The 24,026-nt window shown below is 40.8% G+C and overlaps 3 protein-coding genes across 5 annotated transcripts in view; 2 read left to right on the top strand and 1 right to left on the bottom strand.

The window, feature by feature from the left end:
• The window catches only part of NUP205 (nucleoporin 205), a 46,312-nt gene extending 34,312 nt beyond the window's left edge, over positions 1-12,000 (top strand). The window contains exons 31-43 of the mRNA XM_077783578.1: positions 892-1,040; positions 1,745-1,936; positions 2,624-2,745; positions 3,847-3,985; positions 4,205-4,331; positions 5,272-5,348; positions 6,147-6,275; positions 6,798-6,924; positions 7,623-7,789; positions 8,192-8,315; positions 9,145-9,273; positions 9,966-10,039; positions 11,087-12,000. Coding sequence (XP_077639704.1) covers positions 892-1,040; positions 1,745-1,936; positions 2,624-2,745; positions 3,847-3,985; positions 4,205-4,331; positions 5,272-5,348; positions 6,147-6,275; positions 6,798-6,924; positions 7,623-7,789; positions 8,192-8,315; positions 9,145-9,273; positions 9,966-10,039; positions 11,087-11,239 — 1,709 coding nt within the window. The 3' untranslated portion in view covers positions 11,240-12,000. The remainder of the gene's footprint in view (positions 1-891; positions 1,041-1,744; positions 1,937-2,623; positions 2,746-3,846; positions 3,986-4,204; positions 4,332-5,271; positions 5,349-6,146; positions 6,276-6,797; positions 6,925-7,622; positions 7,790-8,191; positions 8,316-9,144; positions 9,274-9,965; positions 10,040-11,086) is intronic.
• Positions 12,001-12,174: 174 nt separating this feature from the next.
• Positions 12,175-18,735, top strand: ARL1 (ARF like GTPase 1). Of its 2 annotated transcripts, none has more exons than XM_021552870.3 (6): positions 12,175-12,203; positions 14,592-14,729; positions 16,051-16,132; positions 17,168-17,279; positions 17,992-18,170; positions 18,360-18,735. In XM_021552870.3, the coding sequence occupies exons 1-6, from the start codon at positions 12,182-12,184 to the stop codon at positions 18,388-18,390; spliced, it is 564 nt and encodes a 187-aa protein (XP_021408545.3). In that variant the 5' UTR covers positions 12,175-12,181; the 3' UTR covers positions 18,391-18,735. The 2 variants fall into 2 exon arrangements, with proteins under 2 accessions (XP_021408545.3, XP_021408546.1); XM_021552871.3 differs by lacking the exon at positions 12,175-12,203 and adding an exon at positions 12,728-12,844.
• Positions 18,736-19,249: 514 nt separating this feature from the next.
• UTP20 (UTP20 small subunit processome component) overlaps positions 19,250-24,026 on the bottom strand; it is a 63,137-nt gene continuing 58,360 nt past the window's right edge. Inside the window, exons 57-62 of one of the 2 annotated variants that reach the window (XM_021552867.2) lie at positions 23,075-23,274; positions 22,659-22,730; positions 21,680-21,946; positions 20,883-21,009; positions 19,906-20,051; positions 19,250-19,566 (exon numbers count right to left, since the gene is read on the bottom strand). In XM_021552867.2, the coding sequence (XP_021408542.2) occupies positions 19,411-19,566; positions 19,906-20,051; positions 20,883-21,009; positions 21,680-21,946; positions 22,659-22,730; positions 23,075-23,274 (968 nt within the window). In that variant the 3' untranslated portion in view covers positions 19,250-19,410. Of the gene's footprint in view, positions 19,567-19,905; positions 20,052-20,882; positions 21,010-21,679; positions 21,947-22,030; positions 22,190-22,658; positions 22,731-23,074; positions 23,275-24,026 lie in introns of those variants that run through there. The other variant, XM_077783577.1, reaches the window with a different exon arrangement.

Here is a 24,026-nt window from a genome sequence, read left to right as displayed (position 1 = left end):
AAGTGCAAAACACAAACCTCAAAACAAACTCCAAGGTTTGTTTATAATTTCATACCCTTTCTCTTCCTTTGTCTGAAGATCCCCCTACGAGGGAAACAAGCACAAAAGCCTCACACACACCGCACCACCATCCCCTCCCAAAAAAAAGCCAAAAATAAGCCAACCAGAGTAATATTTATCCTTGATTGCTTATGGTAAATATCAGATTCTCTCTGTGAATGGCTAAAATACTTGAATTGTTAATGTTTCTAATAATTACTCAGACAAGAATTGAGAAGAAGTCCTCGGGCTAGTTACCTGCATGCAGACTTTTACTTGGCTTGTGTTTTGAGCTACAGTAGTAAAAGAAAAAAGACAAACTATGAATTTGTTATGTGTATGACTGACTTTGGTTTCATTCTCTCCCATTTAAGTTACATTGTTAACTTAGCTCACACTGAATGCTTTGGTCCCAGTGAAAGTTCATAAAATCCTGGCATGATTTGGGTTTGAAGGGACCTTTAAAATGATCTCATTCTAACCCGCTGCCATGGGCAGGAACATCAGACCAAGTTGCTCAAAGCGTCATTCAACCTGGCCTTGAACACTTCCAGTTTTAGGCCTATTAGTTTATCTATGTAACAAGTACTAACATTAGGATTATTTTAAGCAGACTATTTACAAGGGTCATGTATGTACCCAGGTCCACACTTTTTGCTCTGGCTGGTCTGTGTGATATTCAAGGCAGGATGGACTTGTAGAACATTTGCAGTTAATTTAAAAACCCTTGACCATTGTTGGGGCATTTTTGTTGCAAGGCGTAGAGAGAATGCCCTGAAGGATGTAGCTAAGTTAATGCTAAGATGCCTATCTTAGAAGGTTTTAATTTTCTGTTTTATTTGCTTTTTACAGCTAAAAAAACTATGTGGGAACATTTGACAGCTCCTGAAGATATGTTTAGTAAATTGCAACGGGAAAACATGGCAACTATTGAGAGTTATGGGGCAGCTCTGATGGAGGTGGTCTGTCGTGATGCTTGTGATGGCCATGAGATAGGACGGGTAAATGCATCTATTCTTTTAAAATTACTGTTCTGTTTGTTTTAAAGAACGTCATCTGTGCAGAGATGGGAAGTTTCATGAGGTAGAACTAGATACTGGAGTTCTGTAGATACTGGGTCTGTTTCATGTTTCTGTCCTCCCACTCATCCTTCAAGCTGCTGAAAGTAGAACCATACATGCATAATAATTTTTTTCTCAACAAGGCTGTGTGTCTTGTTGAGAAAGTAGAAAGCTCTGCTGCAGAAGATGTAGGTAGGGACCTCTGTGACAGTTATTTGTTAGTATTTTTAAGTCATGGACTTACTCACCTTGGGAAGATGGGACTTCATGACAAAGTAATTTCTGATAGGAGCCAGTAGCTGAGAATCTAGTCAGAAGGCAAACTAGTTTCTAAATAGTAATCATGCTTGAGGCGATACTTCTTTAAAATATTTTGCCTTAGTTATTGGTCAACAATATATGTAATGTTTTTTAAAAGAATAATAGAGAAAGGTAATTGGCTCATACTATACTAGTGTCAAGAAATCTAAAAATATTTTTCACGTAAATGATTGCAATTGTAGTGAAGAAATGCATTCTGCTTAGAAGAAGCTGCTAGAAGAAATTGCTTAGGATTTCACATTTCTAGGTATTAATTAAAAATCTCATTGATGTTACAGGTTTAATTCTGTTTTGATTTGTTTGTTTTTCTTCCCTCATCCCAGATGCTGGCATTGGCTTTACTCGATCACATTGTTTCAGTAGACAAGCAGCAGCAGTGGCTGTTGTATCTCTCGAATAGTGGCTACCTGAAGGTGCTTGTGGATAGCCTGGCAGATGATGATCTGGCTCTACAGAGCTTGCTCACACCTCAGCCCCCTTTGCTTAAGGCACTGTACACCTATGAGTCCAAAATGGTAACAGTACTTTAGAAATTATTTTGTGTTACAGTGTTCATTTTTTAATTTTACTTTTTAGTTAAAGTTGTTTGTCTACACTTTGCGTTGATTGTACTCAGAGATGTTGTTAAGGAGGCTTTCCTGTCTGACCATGCAAGAGCACTCTGGCAGTCACACTTGCCCCACCAGAGATTTTAATTGCTGGGAACAAAGTCCCTTCATAGAAAGCGGATCCAGTGACCAATGGGTGCCCCACTTTACCCTCACCACACTCACATAATCAAACCAGGTTTCATTACTGGTTTGACCCCAGGTTTCCCAGGGCAGTCTCAGACAGCTTGAGCTGGTACCTTTGAGAAGGGACCCTGAACAAAGGAACCCCTGGGTTTTTATCCACTCAGCCGTCTCTGTGAGTCAGTCTGGGGTCTTCTAGCTGAGTCCTTGTCTCCTGCTGTGTCTCTGAGTGTCTGGTCCTCTGGCTGGTGCTCCATGTTCCTGGTGCCCTTTGTTTTGCAAAGAGTGGGCAGTTCACAAGCTCTTGCTTGTGGCTCCTGCCACCCTTCAGAGCTATTTGCCCTGAAGGTATTCCTTAAGGATATTTTACTAACATAATATATTTGAAATGATGTTAAAATCAAGTGAGAAAGTAGACATTATAGGTCTCATTGTGCATCCTCAAAGCTTAACCTTCTGTCTCTTGTGTAGGCATTCCTCACTCGAGTAGCCAAAAGTCAGCAAGGTGCGTTAGAGCTGTTGCGATCTGGTGTGATTGTGCGGCTGGCACAGTGCCAGGTGTATGACATGCGACCCGAAACGGACCATCAGGGGTAAGTGTTGCTTCCCTGGCTGATGGTGAAACCAAGGCACAGTCTTCCTGGAAGCACATCACATCTTGGTATAGCCTCGTGATTTTTCAGTATTGTGTGTATATTTCTTAAACCTATCAGTTCAGTTTAAAGCTACCTTTCATTGAGAGGAAAACTTCAGATGTGGGTATGAGGTTGTACTTGCATGCTAATTACTTAGACTACAAAAAAATTATTTGATATCTCAGATAAAAATGATTAATGTATTATTTTCAAATAATTTATACTGTAATGTTTGACAAACAGCTTACACTGTAAACTTATTTTGGGGGCTTTGCAGTTGGTGAAGTGTAGAGTTCGTCCTCCACCATGAAGCATTGAGAGAGTTGTGAATTAAATGCTATTTCAGGAATATTTTATGATGTGTTTTAAAAAAAATATTCACAGTTATATATTGCTTGACAAATTTCTTGATGTGCCACTTGGCAAGTTTCATACCACGTTAGTTGTTGTGAGGTGATTGAGAGAAGATCTCAGAGAAGGAAATTCCATATTTAGGGGAAATTGCCTGGATTGATTTCAAGCCTTGGTCCTTGTTTTGAAAACCTTGTTTTAAACTTACAGTTCTTAGTGACATACTGAGAGTTCAAACACTTGGGAAAAATTTAAGATTTAGGCAAGGTATACTATTTGAAATAATAAGATTTATATTGTATAAAAGATTGTATAATATGATTGTATAAAACCTACAGAACATTTGTGGAGGATTGTATTTAACAGTTGCTTTAGAATTAAGCACAACTTTTCCTAAAATATTTGAGAATACCTAGTTTTGTATATCAGTAATCAGGTATCATATTTCTGCAACAAAGTTATCTGGTTTAGTCTAGCATAATACTAAGAAGTAATTTTCCCTGCTTAAAGAAAACGTCTGGCAGCAGCTGTGTATCATAAGTGTGTTGCTTTTATAAAGTCAGTTCAAGTCTAGACATCTCAGTGAAATATGAATGGTTTTAGGTTCTTGAGTGATTGTAGGCTGAGGCTTTGCCTCACTAGTGGACTTCACTCTTCTTGCACTCTTTATCTTTTTTTTTTTCCTCCCTTGTTTTTAAACTTCCTAAGAATGTATGCAATGAGAGATCCTCCAGTCTTCATTCCTACTCCAGTGGAACGTTACCGCCAGATTCTTCTTCCAGCTCTTCAGCTGTGCCAAGTGATCCTCACATCCAGCATGGCACAACACTTGCAAGCCGCAGGCCAGGTAAGTTCCAAAACATACTTGAGTATCACTACTTTTGCTCATTCAAAGAAATTATATGTGCCTTTGCTCAGATAATAAGTTGTTGTTTTTTTGGTTTTTTTTTAATCCCATCTGCAATGGTACACAATGTCTTTTAAAGTTCTTCAGAAGGATTGTTTCCTCTCTGCTTGCCAATAAATTTTGAGTCAATCATATTCTCTCCTTTTTCTTGTGGTGCAGGTTTTACAGTTCCTAATTTCCCATTCAGATACTATCCAGGCAATCCTGAGGTGTCAAGATGTAAGTGTTGGATCTCTCCAGGAGCTGGCCTCCCTGACAGGAATAATCAGCAAGGCAGCATTGCCTGGTAGGAACTGCAGTTTTGAAATCTCAAGGCCATTTGCAAGAATGTCAGGCTTTGTTTTCTCTCAAGAAACAGTAAGACAGAAGAGTATATCCATAGCAATACAGATTTTTTTTGACACGTAGAGCTCTGAGAAAAATAAAGAAATGTTAAATAATTTTTCTTGAAGTAAATATGCAGTAGACAATGTGCTCTTACCCATATGTATCTGACTTCCCATTTTCTTTTCATCATGTTACCTCACACTAAATACTTTTTGTCTTGGAGGTGACTTACAAATAGAAGTGCTCAAAATATCTGTGGTATCTTCAAAAAAACAATTTTTATTCAATAAACTCTGTAGTGGAGGAAATTAAGATAGAAAATTGTTTGCGTGCCCTTTTTTTTTTTAATGTCTTCTCTGTTTTTATTTCTTTAAAATACAAAGTTTCCTGGGGGGGGAAGCATGGCAGATTAGCGTACTGCCATTTCTCTTGGATGACTTGCCTTTGCAAAGGACTGCTAATGATTGTGATGGATATAGTGGTTTCTTCTTCATGCTTAGCAGTTCAGAATAACTTCTTTGTTTTGATTTAATGGTTTTCCTTGTTCAGGAGAGATGTCTGACTAAAGCAGAAAGGAGTGCAGAGCTGTAGGTTCAGTCCAAGTACTTTTTTTCTTACAGTGTACAGAACTTTGTACAACAGCTGTAATTTCTATACCAGCCTCCCTTCCTCCTTGCCTTCATTTGATTACTTACCAGAACAAGCCACATGCTGTCATGGGTCTCCTAATAGCTGCATTCATATCTGAATGTTTTGCTCAAAAAATATGCAAAATACAAGTTAAATGTTTGGCTGAAATATTTCTGATCAGTGCTTATATTTAAATGTATACAATGCATAAATCTGTTTAAAAAAAAAAAAAGCTCAAACAAACTGTTAATGGCTGTATCTTTTATCAGGAGTGCTAAATGAGCTGGACATGGATGTTAATGAAGGGACACAGATGGAGCTACAAGGACACATAGGGCGATTTCAGGTAATAAAGTCATATATTTAACCCATGTCCTTTTAGAATTGGTTATCTATATGTGTTTCTTCCTGATTTTCTACTTTCAATAGTAGCAGTTGGGAAAGAGATGTTTTCCAGCATCAAGAAGAATGTGTGAGGCTTTTTTTGTGGCAGTGGGATGGGGTTTTGGTGGTCTGTTTTTTGGTGTCTCCCCACACTTCCCTGTCCAGTAGAAGAGATAACATTTGACAACATCAGGCTTGCATCAGGGACTTTGTTTCCCTTCCTAGCTTAGGACTTACATGAAGAGAAAAATTTGAAGCCAACACCAAATCATGTGAAGTAATGCAGAAACAGTCTGTTACCACTTTGGCCACAAGCATGTCTCCAGCTCAGCAATTTGGTCTGTCAGACATGCTAGTGATTCATTTATTTTTTCAGAATTAGTATTTGTACTCTGCTTTTACTGGACTTCAGATTTTGTTTGTCTATATAGGTAATAGCATTTTAGGTGTGCAAATGGGTAAACCTAAAATGTTATTGATAGTATTCTGTATAATAGTCTGCATGAGACTCAAGAAAAGTTGTGCACTTGTGAATTGCACTTATTTCTCATTGGCAGTGTTTTAGGGTGCCATTGATTTCTAAATTAAATCAGGGTAAGTTAAAACACTAAAAACTTAAGTTTTGTTTACAAAGTGCTGGAAGTTTTATCTGCATTGCTTTCTTAATACTGTGTTTTAAGGGACATGTATCATTTAAGTGAAAAGAATCATGCACCTAATTTGTTGAGGTGGTAATTTAAATGTTCATTTCTTATGTCAGCGCCAGTGCTTAGGACTTCTGAGTCGCTTTGGAGGATCAGACAGGCTACGTCAGTTCAAGCTGCAAGATGATAATGTAGCAGGAGACAGAGTGAACAAGAGGGATGAAACTGAGTTGGCCATGCAACAGGTAAGGACACAAGATACAAGAAGCTTCAGTATCAACATTTTACCTGCTGTGCAGATTTGTTTGGTTATTATAATTTCATATGGTAGTGGTAATGCTCTACACTGATTGTAGTATGGTATAGGAGTCCACATTTTATTTAAAGTAATCCTTGAAAATGTATTTATTTTCATTTGCATTAGAAACCTTTATTGTTTTGTATAAAATCTCTTGAATTTTGCAGGCTTAAATTGATCAGAAATGTTCAAAATGAAAAACCTCTGTATAGAGGGCAATGGCTAACAGTAGCTTAAAGCCAAAGGGGACTTGAAATTATCCAGAAATTTTAGCTAGCACTTGCAAGTCCTGGACTTGCAGTAGAAAGAGAGTTTGTAACTGATGAGAAAATAGAATAATCACATTCTGGTGAGAAGAGAGGAGCAAAGCATGATGTTCACCGACATTTGTCAATGTAAAATTTAATGCTTCAAAGTCTGTAGATACTGTAATTGACATGCTGTCTTTTTTTCTTTCCTTTGTTGGCAGATTTGTGCCAACGTGATGGAGTACTGCGAGTCACTGATGTTGCAAAGTGCCTCCAGTTTCCAGCACACTGTTTGTCTGTTTACTCCCAGCCTATCAGAGTCAACCAATCGAGATGGGCCTCGGCAGGGTGAGATTTTTCACTTGCTTTTTTATGAGCCTGAACTGTGTGACATTTGGGCTACTAGAAAATAGTGAACCAGAGACTGTAGTTTCACATACTGTTTAAGTCACTTTATGCCAGTACTATAGCTGCTCACTCTCTCATTCTAGAATCCATGCTTATTCAACTTTGCACTAAGCCAAATCAGGAAACGAACCCCAGTTAAAACAAATTGATTTTTCATCCACAGCCTCAGAAATATATGTCAGTAAAGAAATATGTGCATGTAAATAAATAGCACAAGACAGGGAAAAGTCAAGATCAGATTTCAGCATCTGTGCTGGATTACATTATTTTAAACTAGGACCTCATTTATGACATGTAAGATGTGTTTTGATGCTGATTTCAACTCTATTGCAACACATAGAAAGAGTTTACACTGTATTATTATGCAGTTGAATGGCTAAAATATGCAAATAGTAAGTCTTCTAATCTAATTGCATTTCACATTCTATACTTAGTACTGCACTAGGCTGACTGCCTTTTAATACTGCAGTCACAGAACTTTTTGCCTAGACTTACATTTATGTTACTTCTGACGCAACTGCAAAATACAAAATATACTTGCCAGTGCTTTCCTATCTTTCACTAGGTTATTGACAGAGAGCATAACTTATTGATTTCTTGGCGTTTTTTAGTTTTGTTTTCTTCAACATCTTGTCTAGATACACAAACACCAGTGGTCCCATATTGGCACTTGCCTGGCCTGGGCATTATTGTTTACCTTCTGAAACAGAGCACTAGTGATTTCTTCAGTTACTATGACAGCCATCGTCAGAATGTTAACAAACTGCAAAATGTGGAGCAACTGCCACCAGATGAAATAAAAGAGGTAATTTTTCTTCTGACTGTAGTTTCTATAGTTAGTAACTTGGACACAGCTGTAACAAAGGCTCCAAAGCATCTCTGATAAGCAAGTAGTTCCACTTCTTGTGCATATTCTTTTCTGCTCTTGGTGAAGGGGGTCCATAGAAGGAGTGACCTAAAACTTTAGGGAAAATATTTGGCTTAACTTTGTAAAAGTTGTGACTTTCATTATAGTTGCTTGGAGATGGGTTTCATTTTTCCATTTTTTGGTCAGCAAGGTTATGCAAATTCAAAATTGAGAGCAAGGTTGTAAAGAAATAGCAGCTTAGAAAAGTTCTAGATATTAGTAAGTAACCTTATTTGCTTATTTCTCTTGATGTTCTGTAATTTGCTACTGTCTTTCTGGTTTTTTCTCTTCCCATCACAGTTGTGTCAGTCAGTTATGCCAGCTGGGGTTGACAAGATTTCCACTTCGCAAAAATATGTATTGGCAAGGCGGCGCCTGGTGAAACTAATAAATAACCGAGCCAAGTTACTATCCCTCTGTTCCTGTATCCTTCTAAAATTGAAATGACCCTCAAGGTGATGATTCCATAAAAGCAGAGAGATAGAAACAGGGTTTTTTAACCTAGATTTCTGACCACTTTTAACAAAAATTCTTTGCAAAAAGTAAATTTGAAATACTGACAATTAAGTTACAAGGGTATTGCTCTGCTACTGCCAGAATGTAAGGATTTTCAAATTAATAATTCCCATTTTGAAACCCAGCTAGGACTTTCTGCAATATGCTAGTAAAGGAATTGTTACAGCCCAGCTCTTCAATTTTAGTGTTCAGGCACCATAAACATTCACACATGTCTAAGTGTGGTGGAAGAAATACTTTGAAAAATAATTTTGATGTTCCTGTCATAATAGGAATTTGTAGTCTTACAGCCAACCTTGCATAAACCTAAATCTCATAAACACCAGTAATTCTATGGAAATAACCAGTCATGCACAAAAGAATTGTCTTCAACAGATCTGAATTTTCCTCTGCAACCTCCCTTGGGAAAGATGTGCTCTTGCACACTTCTTTGTTGTCACCTAAGATGTTACTGCCATGCCCGGCTTTATAACCTCAGCTTTACTTACTGCATGCAACTGAGGTACTTTTACAAACCACATGAGCACTCCATACTCTGCTCTCCTCCTGAGGCTCTAGATTGAGGCTCTGCAGGGTGATGAGGACAGTGAGTGTGAGTGATCCATTGCTGGGCTGTGGCAGTGAAGGTGGTTGAGCTGACATCTTCAGCTGTTTCCAGGTGTGTAAATATGCTCATTCAGTAAATCTACAATCCAAAGACAACCAAACTGGAGTCCTTCACTGAGATGTGTCTGCAGATGTCATAGAAATATGTCTCTTCATTCTTTGGCGCCATCTGGAACACTACCTACTGCACTGCACACCCACTGACTCCCAAGACCCGCTGCTGTCCTCTAGGATGTCATTTAAGAAAGGAAGGCTACAAGGTGAAATTTCTCAAGTATCAAAATGCCTTTGAATAACTTTTTATGATTAGCTTTAAAACCGATTTCATACTGTTAATATATTACATTTTATATTTAATAAAAAAGATTATGTTTGGATTTGGCACACCTTTGGATATTCCACTGGAGAATTGACAATACTGATATTGGTTACTCACAGACTTCTGGGTTTTGTGTATTACACATAACTTCCAAAGGAAAGTAAAAATAACTTTTTTTATTTCTGCTCTTCAAACTAACTAAAGTTCAGTTAACACAATCAGATAAATGATCCAAAATACAGAAAAATATTTCAGAATCATTTAAGATGAAATTATGAAATAAAGTTAATATTGGTAGTTTATTTTATAATTATAGCCACCATTGATTCACTAGAGGATTTTAAGTTAATTGAATTTCATCTTCTAAAAAAGAAAGAAATGGAAGGAAATAATGGAGAATGAGTTTGTGGAAGAGTCTTTTGCTTAAAGTGCCATGTGTGATTAAAATTATTTATGATTCACTTTCTATGTATTTTCTCTAAGTCATTTAAGTAAAAAAAATAGTGTAATTTCTATTGTGTAAGTTTACTTCTGGATCAAATTGGAACACTGTTTTAAATTTGTTATAAGACTTAATATAGAGATAGTGCTGAGCAGTCAACATTATTTTAACATCTTGTTTTCTATTGCCAGATTCCTTTGGTTCTGAGCCAAGCTTGGATTTCAGTAGTGGACTGAATCGAGTGAGCCAGCACGATATAGAACAGGTGAGATGTGACAGTCTGCTGCAGGGTACAGAATGCTCCTGGCTGCCCTGCAACCATTAGAAGCAGTCTGACTGTTGTTTTCCCACTTTGAACAATCTGCAGTAACACAAATTTAGGATTAGTGAAGCATTACAAAATTGGTTTGGAAAATACTGTGAAACAGGTGACACTTTTGCTGCTGTGCACATAGCTATGAATCTTAATATGAAGAGCTATGTAAAAAGTAAGCTATACATATAAAATAATCGTTCTTTTCCTCTTACCAAGCAGTCAAATGGTGTTTTGTAATAACAGCTTTCCAAAACCACCAAATGTCCTTGAAAGACCTGCAATATGAGAGCAAGTTTTTAAATTTTCTGTAATCATACTGTTCACTATAGGTCAGCTTCAGGCTATAGAGAAATGAGATCAAAAGGTTAGCAGGAACTGAGGAGACTATAAAATGTGAATGTTAGAATAGAAGTAATTACCACTTACACAGAAATAAAATAGCTTGTATCAATTTGATGCAGAAGTGGCAGGAAAAAAGATATTAATAAATCCCACTGACATTTCTATGACTATACAGAAAAAACTGTTCTTCAAAACTGCAGTATCAAGTACCTTTATAAGATCTAGAATTGTAAGGAAAGTTGCTGTGTGTTTTGTGATGAGGCATCTGTCACTTACTTTGTTTGTTCAAAAGTAAAGTGTACAGTATCATCTTGATAAAATACTTAAAATATAGTTAATTCAGTGACTCTTTACATATGCATTAATGAAAAAAAAAAGTTATTGGTGCACATGGACTCTCTAAAAGTCCTTAAAGGACTAGGAAAATTTTAATTGGAAGATGTGTTTGTAGGACTCTGAGTGAAGAAGCTGAATTATAACCAATAATTTCTAAAACAGAATAAGTAGTACTTATTAGAGAAGTCAGAAAAAAGCAGGGAAAGCAGGTCAGAGAATAAATCATAGTGAAGACGTTGACAGGCAGTGGATGATAAGCTGGCATTTCAGGAAGAAAAGATTTTGTATTGACGACTGCATTAAATCTCTGTTTCTCAGCTTCAGATTGAAGCCACAAACAGCTTTGGTGAATCTCTGCAGAAGAAGCTCCTGGACATCGAAGGTTTATATTCCAAGATTCGCTCGCGGTACACCTTTATTCAAGCTCTCATTAGACGTATCCGTGGTCTCCTAAGGATATCAAGGACCTAAAAGACACTTGGTACATGTTGCTTGCCCAGTGAAGCTGTGTACTAGGGCAGGCCTTCTGGATCATTGCATTTTATAGATCAAACATTTTCTAAATACTGCCAAAATTATTTTGTTACTTTTTTTTATCCCCGTGGATGAGTTTCCTGTATTCTTTCCTACTGCTCCCAACTTGACATAAAAAATAAAGGATTGTTTTTGACTGAATTATGAATAATGTAAAATTTCAAGCAATAAAGAATTCTAATGGAAGGCCTCAAGGAAACAGGAAGTTCTGCAGCTGTGATGATACTACATTTGTTGATGCTTTCAGAGAAAACTAAAATATCTTTGTCTGTGGTGTTCCTGTTTCACACAGAAATTTAATGAGACCATAGAGTTCCCATTTCATCACTTGCAGACTGATTGCTGTGGTGTGGATTTTATATTCATTTTGTACTGTGAACTGCTAATTTCTGCTCCCCCTCGTCCTTTTTTTCAGCCGAAAGAAGTACAAGCTGCTTCTCTTTGAATAAGTTTAAATGAGGAAAGTGATAAAAGTCATGGAAGGTAACTGCTATAGGTTTAGTTCTTGTGGCTGGGGGACTAAAGGTTTCTGTGCTTTTCTTGCTGCAACTCTAGTGTAAGGACAGAATAAAGTGCATGGGGAGGAAGCCAGTAATCGTGAGTGGTAGGTTGGTTTGATAATTAGATTGTTATCCTATGAGGCATTCATATATCCTTGTATCTTCTGTAAAAAAGCTATTAAAAAAAGCGTAATCATGGATTATTGACATGAGATCTGTTACACTTTTCCCTTACGGAGCTGAGCTTACGGCCCAGTTCATGTGTGCCTTGTACATTGTTTCCTCTGAGTTTTCATTATGTAATAGTTCACATTTTTATGATTTTACATTTACTTATCTGCACAACCTAATTACACAGATGACGCATTTTTATGCAGGGATGATGACAGTGCTGCTGTCAGGTGAGGCCTCTTAGCTAATCCACAGGAGCAGCTTGGTATCAGCTGAACTTTGACTACTGCCTTCCAGCAGGGAATGTTTCTTGTTTCTCCACCGCTCGGCGAGAGGCAGTCCCTAGTCCCCGAAGCGTGCTGGCTCGGCGCGGTCCCCGCGGCGGGCCGCGTTCCGGGCCCCGTTCCGGGCCGCGTTGCGGGCCCCGTTGCGGGCCGCGTTGCGGGCCGCGTTCCGGGCCCCGTTCCGAGCCGCGTTGCGGGCCGGGCGCGGCGCGGCCCGCGGTCCCGCGCGGCTCTCGCCGGCAGCGCGGCGGCCCCGGGCGGTGACGCCGCCGGGCCCCGCCCGCCGCGCGTTCCGGCGCCGCAGATTCGTCACGGGCTGGCCCCGGGGCCGCGGTTTTTATTCTCCAAGCCTCTCTCTCCCGCTCCGATTCCCGCCCGGGCCTGTGCGGGGAGGGTCCCGCTGCCAGGCCGTTCTCTCCGCGCCGGGGGTGCAGCCGGGCTCCGCGTGTCGAAACGGCGGCAGGCGCGGAGCGCTCTCTTTACTCGCCGCGGCGCTCGACGTGGAGCCGGGCGGCGGCGGCAGCGCCAGCGCGGCGAGGGCAGCGGAGCGGGGCGGGCCGGGGCGCCGGCGGAGCGGCTCGACATGGGTGAGGAGCGAGCGGCAGGCTGCTGCCCAGGGGCCCGGTCCATCACGGCCCTTCCGGCGGCCGGGGAGGCGGCGGCGGGTCGGTGCTGGGCTCGCCCGCCCGCCCGCGGCGAGAAGCCGGGCCGGGGGCCGCGCTTGGGCGGTGCCCGCCGGGCCCCGGCTCCCGGGCAGCCGGCCCTGGAGCGCCCGCAGGCCGCCTGCAGCTGCCTCGATGGCGGGGCGTCCGAGCAGTGGCAGGAGGGTGTGTTCGGTCATATCCTCAGGCTTCTGTGCCCCTGCCACCTGGCAAAATTAAACTCGGAATCAAGTCTGTAATGGGCTGCTGATAAGCAGCGGATTAGGAGAGGAGGTCCTGCCACTGGTAAATGAAGTAGAGGGTAGAGAGAGGCCCTGAATCTGAGGGTTGAGTGATTGAGGTGAACCTGTCCTATTGCAGATGGTATTTGAGCAGTGTTTTAGCGTGGGAAAAGCATGCACAATAGCGTATAAAAAGAGGGAGTGAGAGGTGTCTGGCGGCAAGCAAAGTTACTGACTGAAAGAATTTTTGCATCTTAGTCCTCCATGCAACCACTGGTAACCTTCTACTTGTGATATTTCCGTTGAAAGACCTTTTTCCAGCTCAGTTCTCTTAAGGTTATTTGCCTGTCTGGCAGTAAGAGGTGCCATGAGCAGCACTGTGCAGACTGGCAACTGATGGTCCCTTGTACCTTTTCCTTGTTTTCCAGGTCTGTAGCATATGTGGTGGGATGGGCTCAGAAGAAATAAAGCAGCCTGTTATCAGTCTGAGTTCCTTCTGACGTATAAGTTTGTTGCTCCCTCCTTTCCCTGGAAAAGCAGATGCCTAGACAGGCAGACATAGGGAACAATTTTTATTCAAACATCTTTCAGTATGATTTTGGTTGCAAATCTTCTTAATTTCTTTCTGATATATTTATCAGTGTTGTCAGTGATTCTGGCTTGTTGTATGTTTCATTACCTTTTGCAGGTTTTAAGTGTATTTACAAAGTTATGATTTGTCATTAAATATGTTAATTATAAAAATCTTTGGAAAAAAATGTTACTGGCTTAGAACATCAGTATTCTTTTTATGAATAAAAATCTAGTAGGCATAAATCAGATATTAGCCTGGCCACAAGTACTCTTGCATGCATTTAGAGAATAAGTGAGATGCTGGGACAAGCCAGTTTTGATAAAAAGAATGAGAAGGGTATTTAAAATCAGCTGCTAGACTTCTCTGTAGCATTAACCTACTTGATTTGGTGCAGCTTTGCTGTTTGTAATTAAATGATTTAATATGTACCTACTAATTTATACCTAATTTTAAGAAAAAAAGAAGTGGGTGATCCTGTGGAAGACCATAGACATCTTCTGATTCTGAATTCTTTCAGGCTTCTTTTGGTCTTTGTATAGTCTCTGGCACTGAAAACGTAGAGTCTGATACAAGCCAAAAAGAAGATGACTCATATTTTGGCAAATGAGAGAAAAGGGAAAAATAAAATGGTAACTGAGATTTGATGCTGCTGCAGTGTGATTTGCTGGAGTGAGCTACCATAAAATCATGAAATGGCAACATAAACCAGGAGGACATGATGTTGTTGAGCACGCAGCCATCTGGGCAACAACCTGGACTTGTCCTTTTTCACTGGAGAAGAGAAACATCTTGTAGGCCAGTAAGAAATGAGGTCAGTCTGCATATCCTCCAGAGAGCTGGCTGACATTGAAATGTCTTTCTCTTCTGTTTTTTGTAGGGGGCTTTTTCTCTACCATCTTTTCCAGTTTGTTTGGAACTCGAGAGATGAGGATTCTCATCCTGGGGCTGGATGGAGCAGGAAAAACAACCATTCTCTACAGGTTACAAGTTGGAGAAGTTGTTACCACCATTCCAAGTAAGTGATCTGCCCATAGGGAGAGCATTTGCCTGAAACCTGTGATTTTCCTGTAGCTCTGACACATAAACTTTGCCAGCCAAACTTACTACATGCTTGCTTCATAAATAAAAGGACCTTATGTTGTGGAAGCCTTGCACTGTTGTATCTAAGAACTTTTCTTGGATAAAAGTATTACAGAAGAATATTTTATACTGCCTTTCAAAATGCAAAAAGGATTTGACCTCTAGATTGATAGCATGATTTTGCAGGCTATTCGTGATAGGTCAGCATTCAATAGATGACAAGTTGTGGACTGTATAATTCTTTTGTTTCCAAATAGAACTATGTGAACTTCACAGGTCATTGTTGCTGTACATAGGATGGTGTACCTTTTTTTTGACAAGGGTTATATAAACATTTTTGTTTAACATGGAGAAGAAGAAACCAGATAATTTAACTTTACATTCTGTAGAAAATGTAACAAAACTCAATGTGAGGTTTCAAGGGAGAAGATGATGCATATTTTTAAAAATGCAATTGATTTTACCACTTGTCTTTGCATTCATGCAGCCACACCCACCCAGTGTGTGTGCCCAAGTGTTCTGGCCATGATCATTCTGTGTAACATGAGGGACAAGGGATGCTTGACTTTTTTGTCCCTGTCACATCTGTTGTGCTCCTCCTGAATCTGACTTTGCTCAGGATTATTACCTTTTAGAAGCCAACAGTTTGCTGGGACATAAGTTTTTTTCCTGAGGATTTTGCTTATTTCAGCCTCCATAAATTTTAAGCAGCCTGTGCCCACTGTTCACTTCCCTGTGCTGTGTTTTTCTGGGCTGGCAGAACAAGGAATGACATATGTGATACCGCAGCCTTGTTGCCATCTTCCAGACATTGGTATTGAGTCCTTTCCTGAGAATTGGTTTCGCTTTGGTTCTGCTGTGGCTCTTAGAAGAGTGCGGACCTTGTGTAGACAGGACACATTCCTAGGTGCTCTCCTGCTGTCTGTTGTGTACTTGGTTATCACAGCAGGCCAGTTCTTTAACCCTTGCTCTGTTTCTTTTGATGATTTCAGACACACTACTGTTGATTTTTAACCACCTTAGCATTTGTTACAAATCTCTTGTTACAATATGTTTACAATGTGGTTTTATTAGTTCAAAATAAGTATTTCTGCATTATTTTGAGTCATGTTTGTTGGGGTAGCTTTTCAAAGGCATGAGCTTCATTATGCAGCTACTGAGAATTTTTGGGTCTGAAAATCTTAAACTGAGTGCTATGATATTCTTCAGAAAAACAGGAAAATCATCAACAGTAAAATTGTTTAACTTCGTTTCAGCCATTGGCTTCAATGTTGAGACAGTGACCTACAAGAACCTGAAATTTCAAGTCTGGGACTTAGGAGGACAGACAAGCATAAGGTAATAGATTTCTTAAAGTCAATTAACTTTCTCTAAAAAGTGCCAAGTTCTTGGAATTCTCATAACAGGCATTTCGAAAATTATTTAAGTTTAAAAAGCCCATTCTCAGGAGAGCATTTTCATCTAATGGAATTCAGTTTGTAAAACCTGTGATGCACAATGCACTACATATTGGAAAGAAAACAAGCCAGTGTATTCATTTGTATTTGGTTTTGACTTGAAAAACAAATTTATTAGTGCAGTAGGCAATTGAGTAGCATTCTGAGAAAGAGTGAAGGGGGTGATAAAAACCCAGAAGATACTTCCTAGCTTTGCATTCTTAAGAATAGTGAAGTTGGATTTAGAAATAGATGGTAATTTTTTAGCAAGCTTCACAAGTTTTGTAATAAGTCATTAACAGTACTCCTGTATGATCCCCTTGCGATTCCTTTTTATGTTCCCTACTTGCTCAGTAGCAAAATGCAGTTAGTGATAAAGGTTCCTTCTCTTTTTAGTTTCAGTACAGTAATTCTGAAAAAGGTTGTTTGTTTTTGTCCTTGTTAATTACTTGCCTGTATTAATTGGTCATTTAAGATTTCTCTGGTGATCCTTCTTTGGTGACTGTAATGAAGATGTCTATGTCTTTAAACTTCCTTTGCTTTCCTGTCCTTTGGTTATGGACCTGATGTCCTTCAGTCTGATTCCCAGATAAATCTGTCCCCAGCATGTTTGTTCTTTCCCTGTTTTCAAGTTGTTGCTTTATTTGCTTTATGTTGGAGGTTTTTTTGTTTGTTTGTTTTGTTTTGTTTTTGTTTTTGTTTGTTTGGTTGGTTGGGTTTTTTTGTGGGTTTGTTTTTTTTTTTTGGTTCTGCCAAAAATAGAGAGTATTTCTATTGTCTGTTCATTTTGTAGCTTCTTGAAGAAATCTACTTGCTTCCTGGGGCCTTTCACCCCAGAGAGTTTTTACTTCCTCTCGGTGATCTGTTTTTAATTATCTAGCTAAAAAGAACTGCTAAAATGCAAATGACATGACTGGAACTTCTCTCTCCTCTGCAGGCCCTACTGGCGGTGTTACTATTCAAACACAGATGCTGTCATTTATGTAGTGGACAGCTGTGATCGAGACAGAATTGGCACTTCAAAATCAGAGCTTGTTGCTATGTTAGAGGTAAGAAAACAAGGATCACGGTCATTAATTATCAGTAAAACAAATTCAGAAATTAAAAGGTTTTTTTGAGTAAGTACAAAATTTGATTCAGTGAAGCTCAGGTTCACTTGTCAAACTTCAGCCCTCAGCATAGCCCATGCAGCAGTTCTGACTGAAAAAGCATTGAATACTCTGCAGGTATTTCATGGGTTTATGCAGCATTATCTGGACAGTTAATTTCATTTAGCCTTGCTGTCATATGAAAATTCACCTGCCTGCCAGGACAGCTGCTCAGTACTGCAGTGTGACAAAATAAAGCCCTGAAGGATTGACAGTAATTAGTATCCTACGATGTTTTGAAGCCAAAGAACAAATGTAGAACAAGGTAATAGAAGTAAGATGAGTTGAGTAACACTTTCTTTCTCTTGCCTTGTCGCCCAAAATACCTGCAAGCTCATTTAATGTGCATTGTTAAATCCAGCTAGCAGCTTGTTTTGTAACTTGGACTGGCCATGTTTTCAAACTGCTCCTATAGGACATCATCCTGGAATTGAAAATAAACACCATTCTTTCACGGAAGAATTTTCTACAGAACAGAAATCAGCAAACAAAATAATTGAGAGCTGCTGAAATTCCTTTTTATTGTATGTCCGGTTTTTTATTATATAGGTTTTCTCTCCTTAAGTTCCATAGAAGTCTCTGCAACAACTTTCACAATTTTTACTTTTTTTAGGAAGAAGAGCTGAAGAAAGCCATTTTGGTGGTGTTTGCAAATAAACAGGACATGGAACAGGCCATGACTCCCACAGAAATGGCAAATGCCCTTGGCTTACCAGCTTTAAAGGACCGAAAATGGCAGATATTCAAAACCTCTGCAACTAAAGGCACAGGGCTTGATGAAGCAATGGAATGGTGAGTACCAGTCTAGTTATGCTTCATTCATATACCTAATTTTACATATTTGGCTTTTTTTTTATAAGACTGGATTTGTGGATAGTCTGATGTAAAAGAGTCCACATTAGAAGAATGGCTGGTTTTCTGCTGGGAGTGTTTCAGCAGAATTTAAATTACTTCAGTAAACTGACTTAATCTTTTTCCTAGGTTGGTGGAAGCCTTGAAGAGCAGGCAGTGATACAAAACTGACCAGTGCACGAAGTGTCAGCTATAGCCAGCATCCTCCTTTCTGCAGTTAAGTATTTTCAGGCCACAGATACTTGTAAATAGAACAGATTTGAATTTGACTTCTGTAATGTGGATGCCTGTCTTCAATTGTAAAACTGAAATAAGTGAATGTGTACATTATGATACTCCATTTCTTTTTGTTTAAAGAATGTACTTATGTTAATTTGTATGAAAGTCTTACTAGCTGAGAAAGTTGGTGGGTTTTTTTTTGTCATTCCCCCTTCCTTTGGTGGTTTTGGTGGCCAGCATATTGGTGTAGATAGAACACTAATAAAATTTGGAACTGTCAGCTATACCCGAGGGGTGTGTTGCTTGCTAGAGGCTGCTTGCTTTACAGAAACAAGTCCAAGTGCTTCCGGTTCCAGCAGCCACGTAGCTGAACACCTGCAGAGGTGCACCTTCAGTGCAGACACACTGTTACACTGAAGTACAGCAAGAGAGCACAAGTCGTGCACCTCTAGTTGGCAACATGGAATTCAGTAGGTGTCTGAAAGGAAAACCAGTGTCTTCAGCACACACTACTGCCCTGATGTGCCAGGGCAGTAACTTGAATTTAACTTTCACCTTCATGCGCTGTTGTTCCTACACTCTCATCTTAGCCAGAAGTGACAGGTAAGTAGCTCAGTATAGCAGCAGAAACTGAAGGCCAAATCAAAGTCAGGCAGCAGACTTGTCTCTCTGGGATCAATGTGTTCATAGGCAGGAATGCAGTCACCACAGAACTCATTTCTTACAAACGAAGTAAAATTTAATATAAAATGTCATAGTTGTTGCCCATTCAGCTGTACATGCTCCAGTAATTATACAGGTTTGGAAAAAATTTAGAAGTTTTTATTTAAGATCCTTGAAAAAGGACATAAAAATATTAATAAATACAGTTGAAATATGCAAGTACTTCTTAAAACAGTAATTAGTTCTTTAACTCAGTATTCCTTTTCCTAAGTTAATCCTCCAGAAAGGAAAAGCCTTTTCATTCCACCATTGCTAAATCTTTCAGTGCATTACTTCGATGTCGCTTGGCCTTGTACATAGGGCGTAGAGATTCTATTTTTCTCTTCCTGGTTTCTGCTTTATTCTTGTGTCTCTTCAGCTTCCTCCTTGCAGCAATGTCAGGATTTGCTACAGTCTAAGGAAAAACAATACATTGTTAGTTCATTTGACAACTAACAGCAGTCCCTGTGAAAATCATGAACTTCCTAAGAAACTGGTCACCCAGGTGCTGGGTTCCTCAAAACTGAGAGTATTCAGGCTGCTTTGCCCTTCAGGTAAGAAGGAAACCATCCCTGTCAGCCACAGCCTGTGCAAGAGGCCAATCATACACAGCTTCTTCCAAGTTTTATAAAGGAACTGATGAAACTGTCCTACTTAAAGATGAAGTTCTTGCTCAAACTCCCCTTCCTGGGCATCTCTCAAGCCTTTAGAGAGCCCATGTTTCTTCTTCTCTCAAGAGAAAGTGGAATCTTACCTGCAAAGCCCTCTGTTTTTTCCTCATTGCTCTTTTCTGGTTGGCCTGTTTTTGCACAGCAGAAAAGGCCAGTGAAAAGGCCTCCAGCCCCACTAACTTCTTAAGAAGTTCTATGATTTCTTGGGATAGGTTCTTTAGTGTTGGATCTGTTAAAACAAAATTGACTTAATATTTTCAGCATATGGAACAAAAGCCAAGAGCACAAAATGGATTCCTCTTTCTTCAATAAAGGATGGCTGCACTGATAAACCTTGCCCAAACTGGTGCCTGTGAAATCTGCTGGTGCTTCACCAGCCTTCTCAGATAATGGCTTTTCAACCAGCAAACAAACAAACAAAAAAAGCTTCTGAGAAGCAAAAAAAATTTTTAGAAGGGTCATCCCAAAAGAAATTACAAATGGCTTTCTACATATAGCCACTAGGCTTCTAGTGAAATAGGCTTTGTTGGAAATAAAGATGATTCCAGTCAGAATCCTTGGTAAGCAAAACAAGGCCTGGCTTAATTGTTGGAATCACTAGTTAGTGGCAATATATTAACTACAATCACTGAGGGAAAAAAAGATACTGGGAGTGAAAAAAGGCTACAAAGAGGTCCTAAGGGAAAACTGAGAGCAGGGCAAATACTTCCCTCAGTCTCTGAAACAGTTCTTGCAAGTTCCTCTCAGCAAGGACTCTAAAGAGTCTTGCCACCATGAGCCCACCCTTGAGTACTATGCTTTTCCCACTACACCACATGCTCAAGCTTTACCCACTTGGACACAGGAGCATGCCTAACTTCATTCCAGTCTTAGAACATGCAGGTTTCTATTTCAGCTAACATACACTCTCCTCCCTTCCTGGTATTTTGGTTAAATAGCAAGCAAGTGAAATTCACTGATTACAGTATCAATGCCTCAACAGACAAAAGGAATAGCAGGTAGTGTTTATACTGGGGCATACCTGTGATGCACATTCCTCTTTGTGATGGAAATCCCTTACCTTGCTCTGCATAGTTGCTGTTCAGCTCCCTGTACAGAGGAGTGAGAATTGTTGGAAGGTAGGGCTTGATCCTGTCTTGCCCCAGATCCACCGAGATTGCTCCCAGGAACTTAAAGATACAGCTTCTCTGAAAAGAAGTGTGTGGAACATGAAGGAAAGCTGGAAGCAAGCTTCCTAACTGAACTGCTTCTATGGCCATGCATCACTGTTCAACACAGCAGGTGTTTTAGACACCTGAGTCACAAACTCACTGCTGTTTCAAGGTCTTACTGAATCCAAGTACGGCCTTTAGAGACACAATCCCTGTTGTGTGAGCTGGGACTGGGCTGGCAGCTGTTGACATTTTGAGCAACAGGTCTGTTCTCACTGTCCTCAACTGAGGCAACTGAAGACACAAAAGCTCAAGCTAACTCTGCACCATGGGGAACCACAGTGCTTTTTGTGATGCTCTCCCACACATCCCCGCCCCTTGTCCTAGCAAGTTACTCCATACTGCCATTCCCCTGCCTGCATGAGCACTCTTGGGCATTCAAAGGCACTGCTCTGTTCTCTTCAGCTTGGTGCCTTGGGGTTTACCACTCTTCCACCACACCCCAGGAGGCTGGAAGCATTACCAAGAACCAGACTGGCACAAGCCTTTCCTGAGAACCCCAAGATAAAAGGCTTGTTTCTTCAGCACCTACTAATCCTTGCATCAGTGCCAGTTCACAGCACCCTCTGCACCTTGTTCTCTGAAAGCAAAGAGCCAGAGCAACACTATCCTGTAGAATTGCCCACCTCATCAAAAGCAGTGTTACCTTTAAAGGGACCTTAGGGGAATATGCTGCTTCTCTCTTCACCATGACAGAAAGCTTCTTCATTAACCATAGCAGTGTGGCTGGCTGGCCTTTCTCTTGTGTGTCCTCTCTTTCTTCCTCTCCTTGAGCAGAAGTATGTCTCTCATCCTCTGAGACCTCCTGCTCTTCCACTTCACACCTGAGTTCTCCATCTGCTTCTTTACCTTCTTCTGAGGCAGGGGCTAGCAAGTAAAGAACTTTGGCCACAAAAAGTAAATTCTTTATAACCTGAAGTGTGGAAACAGAGGAGTCAGTCACTCTGGGTTGCTTCTGTAAGCAGCAAGGCATCTAAGAGTCAAGACTTGATCTGACAGAGGAACTTGCCTGATGTTTCTCCCTCTCTCAGCCCCTAAATTATTAGGCTAGCCCAGAGATAGGAGGCCTTGAGGGGAGGAACATCAGGAGATGGGCATAGATTCCAAAAGAGGCTCTCACCCCGATGTAGTTGTCCAGCTCTTTATTCCATGAGGTCTGGGGGGAAAGAACGGGGGGAAAGAGGACGAACAGGAAGGGTCATTGCCTTATCTAGGTTCTGGACAGGGAGGGCTTCTCTGGCTCTCTGCCAGCCCCACTGGGGCAGGAAGGAGGGGACCAGGCTTATCTTGATCAGAGTCACAGGGGTGCCAGGGAATGGGGAAAGGCATAGCCCAAGTGCACCGTAACACTTGCTGACCTGGGAGTCTGCAATGGAAGAGACCCCAGTGCTGCCCTGCATAGTGCTCCCCCTTTCTGTGTCCCTGCCACCCCTCAGTAGGCTGACACCACAGTAGGGACTTTCTGGGCTCCCAAGAGGCTCAGAGCTGCTCAGATGTCCTGAGCAGAGAGTAGCTAGCCCTGAACTGTGTATCTGCCCTGAGCCACCACCTAGGACACAATATCCCTCACATGCCAGGGCCTGCTCCGTGCCCTCCTGCAGCCCCAGACAGGCTCCTGCCATTACCTGCTCACTCAGAGACATGTCCAGGAACTTGGACTGCAGCTGATGGCAGAATGCAAATGCAAGTTCCTTCATCTGGGGAAATGAAAAAGGAGAAAGGAATGATTCCACTGAAGGGAGCTGTTATCAGAGACTCAAAGCAGTATTTTGCAGTCACCAAAGTTCCCAGGGGAGACCAAAGGATCAACGTAACTACTACTGCCTTCATCTTACAATCTGGAAGGGTATTTTTGTGCTGCTGAGAAAAGACCCCAGGGAAGCCCCCTCCCAGCAGCAGAGACACCTCCTCACATGCTTTAAGTGATGAGGATTAGACAGCAGACAAGGAGAAACATGCATACCAAACTATGAACTATTTTTATGTCCCAGTCAGGGAATGGGCATGAGCAGAGTGAAGGGAGCAGTACAGAAATCATTACCTTTTTGTCCAGTTCAGCAGTCAAGAAGACTATGGATGCAGACAGCTCTGCTGGTGTCTTTTTTCTCTTCCCTGATTTTCTTTCCTTCCATTTGTTGACAAGATCTTCTGGCTTGTAAGATGCAAACAACAAACCAAAGATCTCCGTGGCTGTCAGCCAGACCCAACTATGAGGATACCACAGGTGAGACTGGACATGATCTAGGGAAAAGAAAACCTCTTTCAGCAAAGGAGATGGTCCATTGAGAGCAAAAACAGAACCAGGTCACTCCCAACAATTACCACAGCATATGCTGCAATAAAAAGGTGAATGAAATGAACTGTGCTCATCTGCTCAGAACATAATAAAAAACCTTCTAGCAACTCAATCCAGCCAAAGCAAAGAGCAGCAAAAACCTACAGGCAGCCACATGTCTCCACAGTGATCAGGCAAGTCATGTCTCTGCAACAGCTCTGGTCCTCTCGGGGCCACAGCTCATCTGCCCATGATGTCTGGGGACTGGCTGCTGTGAGACTTGTGTCAGCTGGCCCTGCTGCTGATGGTCAAATCAAACCCCTGGAGAGAGGCTGAGGATGCTTCAGAGAAGAAACGGAGCTGCCCTCCTGTCTCACCCTGTAAAGCTGCCCATCACCAAAACCAGGATAACTGGTTTTCTGCTATCTCACTAAAGGCACCTGGCAGGCTGGACTCTTCAAAGTCACTAACCAGCCACATCAGCTGCTGATTGCAGTAAATGAAGCAGTTAAAATAAGGGCAACAAAACGGCAATAAATCAGCCTCATATTGTATCATCTCACACAAAGGGAAATCGCTTGAATCAAATAATTTCCAGGTCTTCACATCCTGACAGACACACAGGTTTTAGAGCACTATAACCACATGCCACCATTTTCGGGCTTGTATGTATGGACAAGGAAATACCGTCTCAGGAGAGCTCAATGTTTTCATCCAA

Source organism: Lonchura striata, chromosome 5 (assembly GCF_046129695.1).
Source record: "Lonchura striata isolate bLonStr1 chromosome 5, bLonStr1.mat, whole genome shotgun sequence".
NCBI classification, from domain to species: Eukaryota; Metazoa; Chordata; class Aves; order Passeriformes; family Estrildidae; genus Lonchura; species Lonchura striata.
Note: the sequence above shows the minus strand (reverse complement) of the source record. Positions and strands in the feature narration are given on the sequence as shown.

What these genes read in the sequence shown, in the direction of transcription:
- ARL1 (XM_021552870.3), top strand. Translation starts at nt 12,182, where the DNA reads ATGATGACAGTGCTGCTGTCAG. An exon ending in GATGACAGTGCTGCTGTCAG is followed by an intron (nt 12,204 to 14,591) that starts GTGAGGCCTCTT and finishes TGTTTTTTGTAG; the next exon opens with GGGGCTTTTTCTCTACCATC. An exon ending in CTTGATGAAGCAATGGAATG is followed by an intron (nt 18,171 to 18,359) that starts GTGAGTACCAGT and finishes TCTTTTTCCTAG; the next exon opens with GTTGGTGGAAGCCTTGAAGA.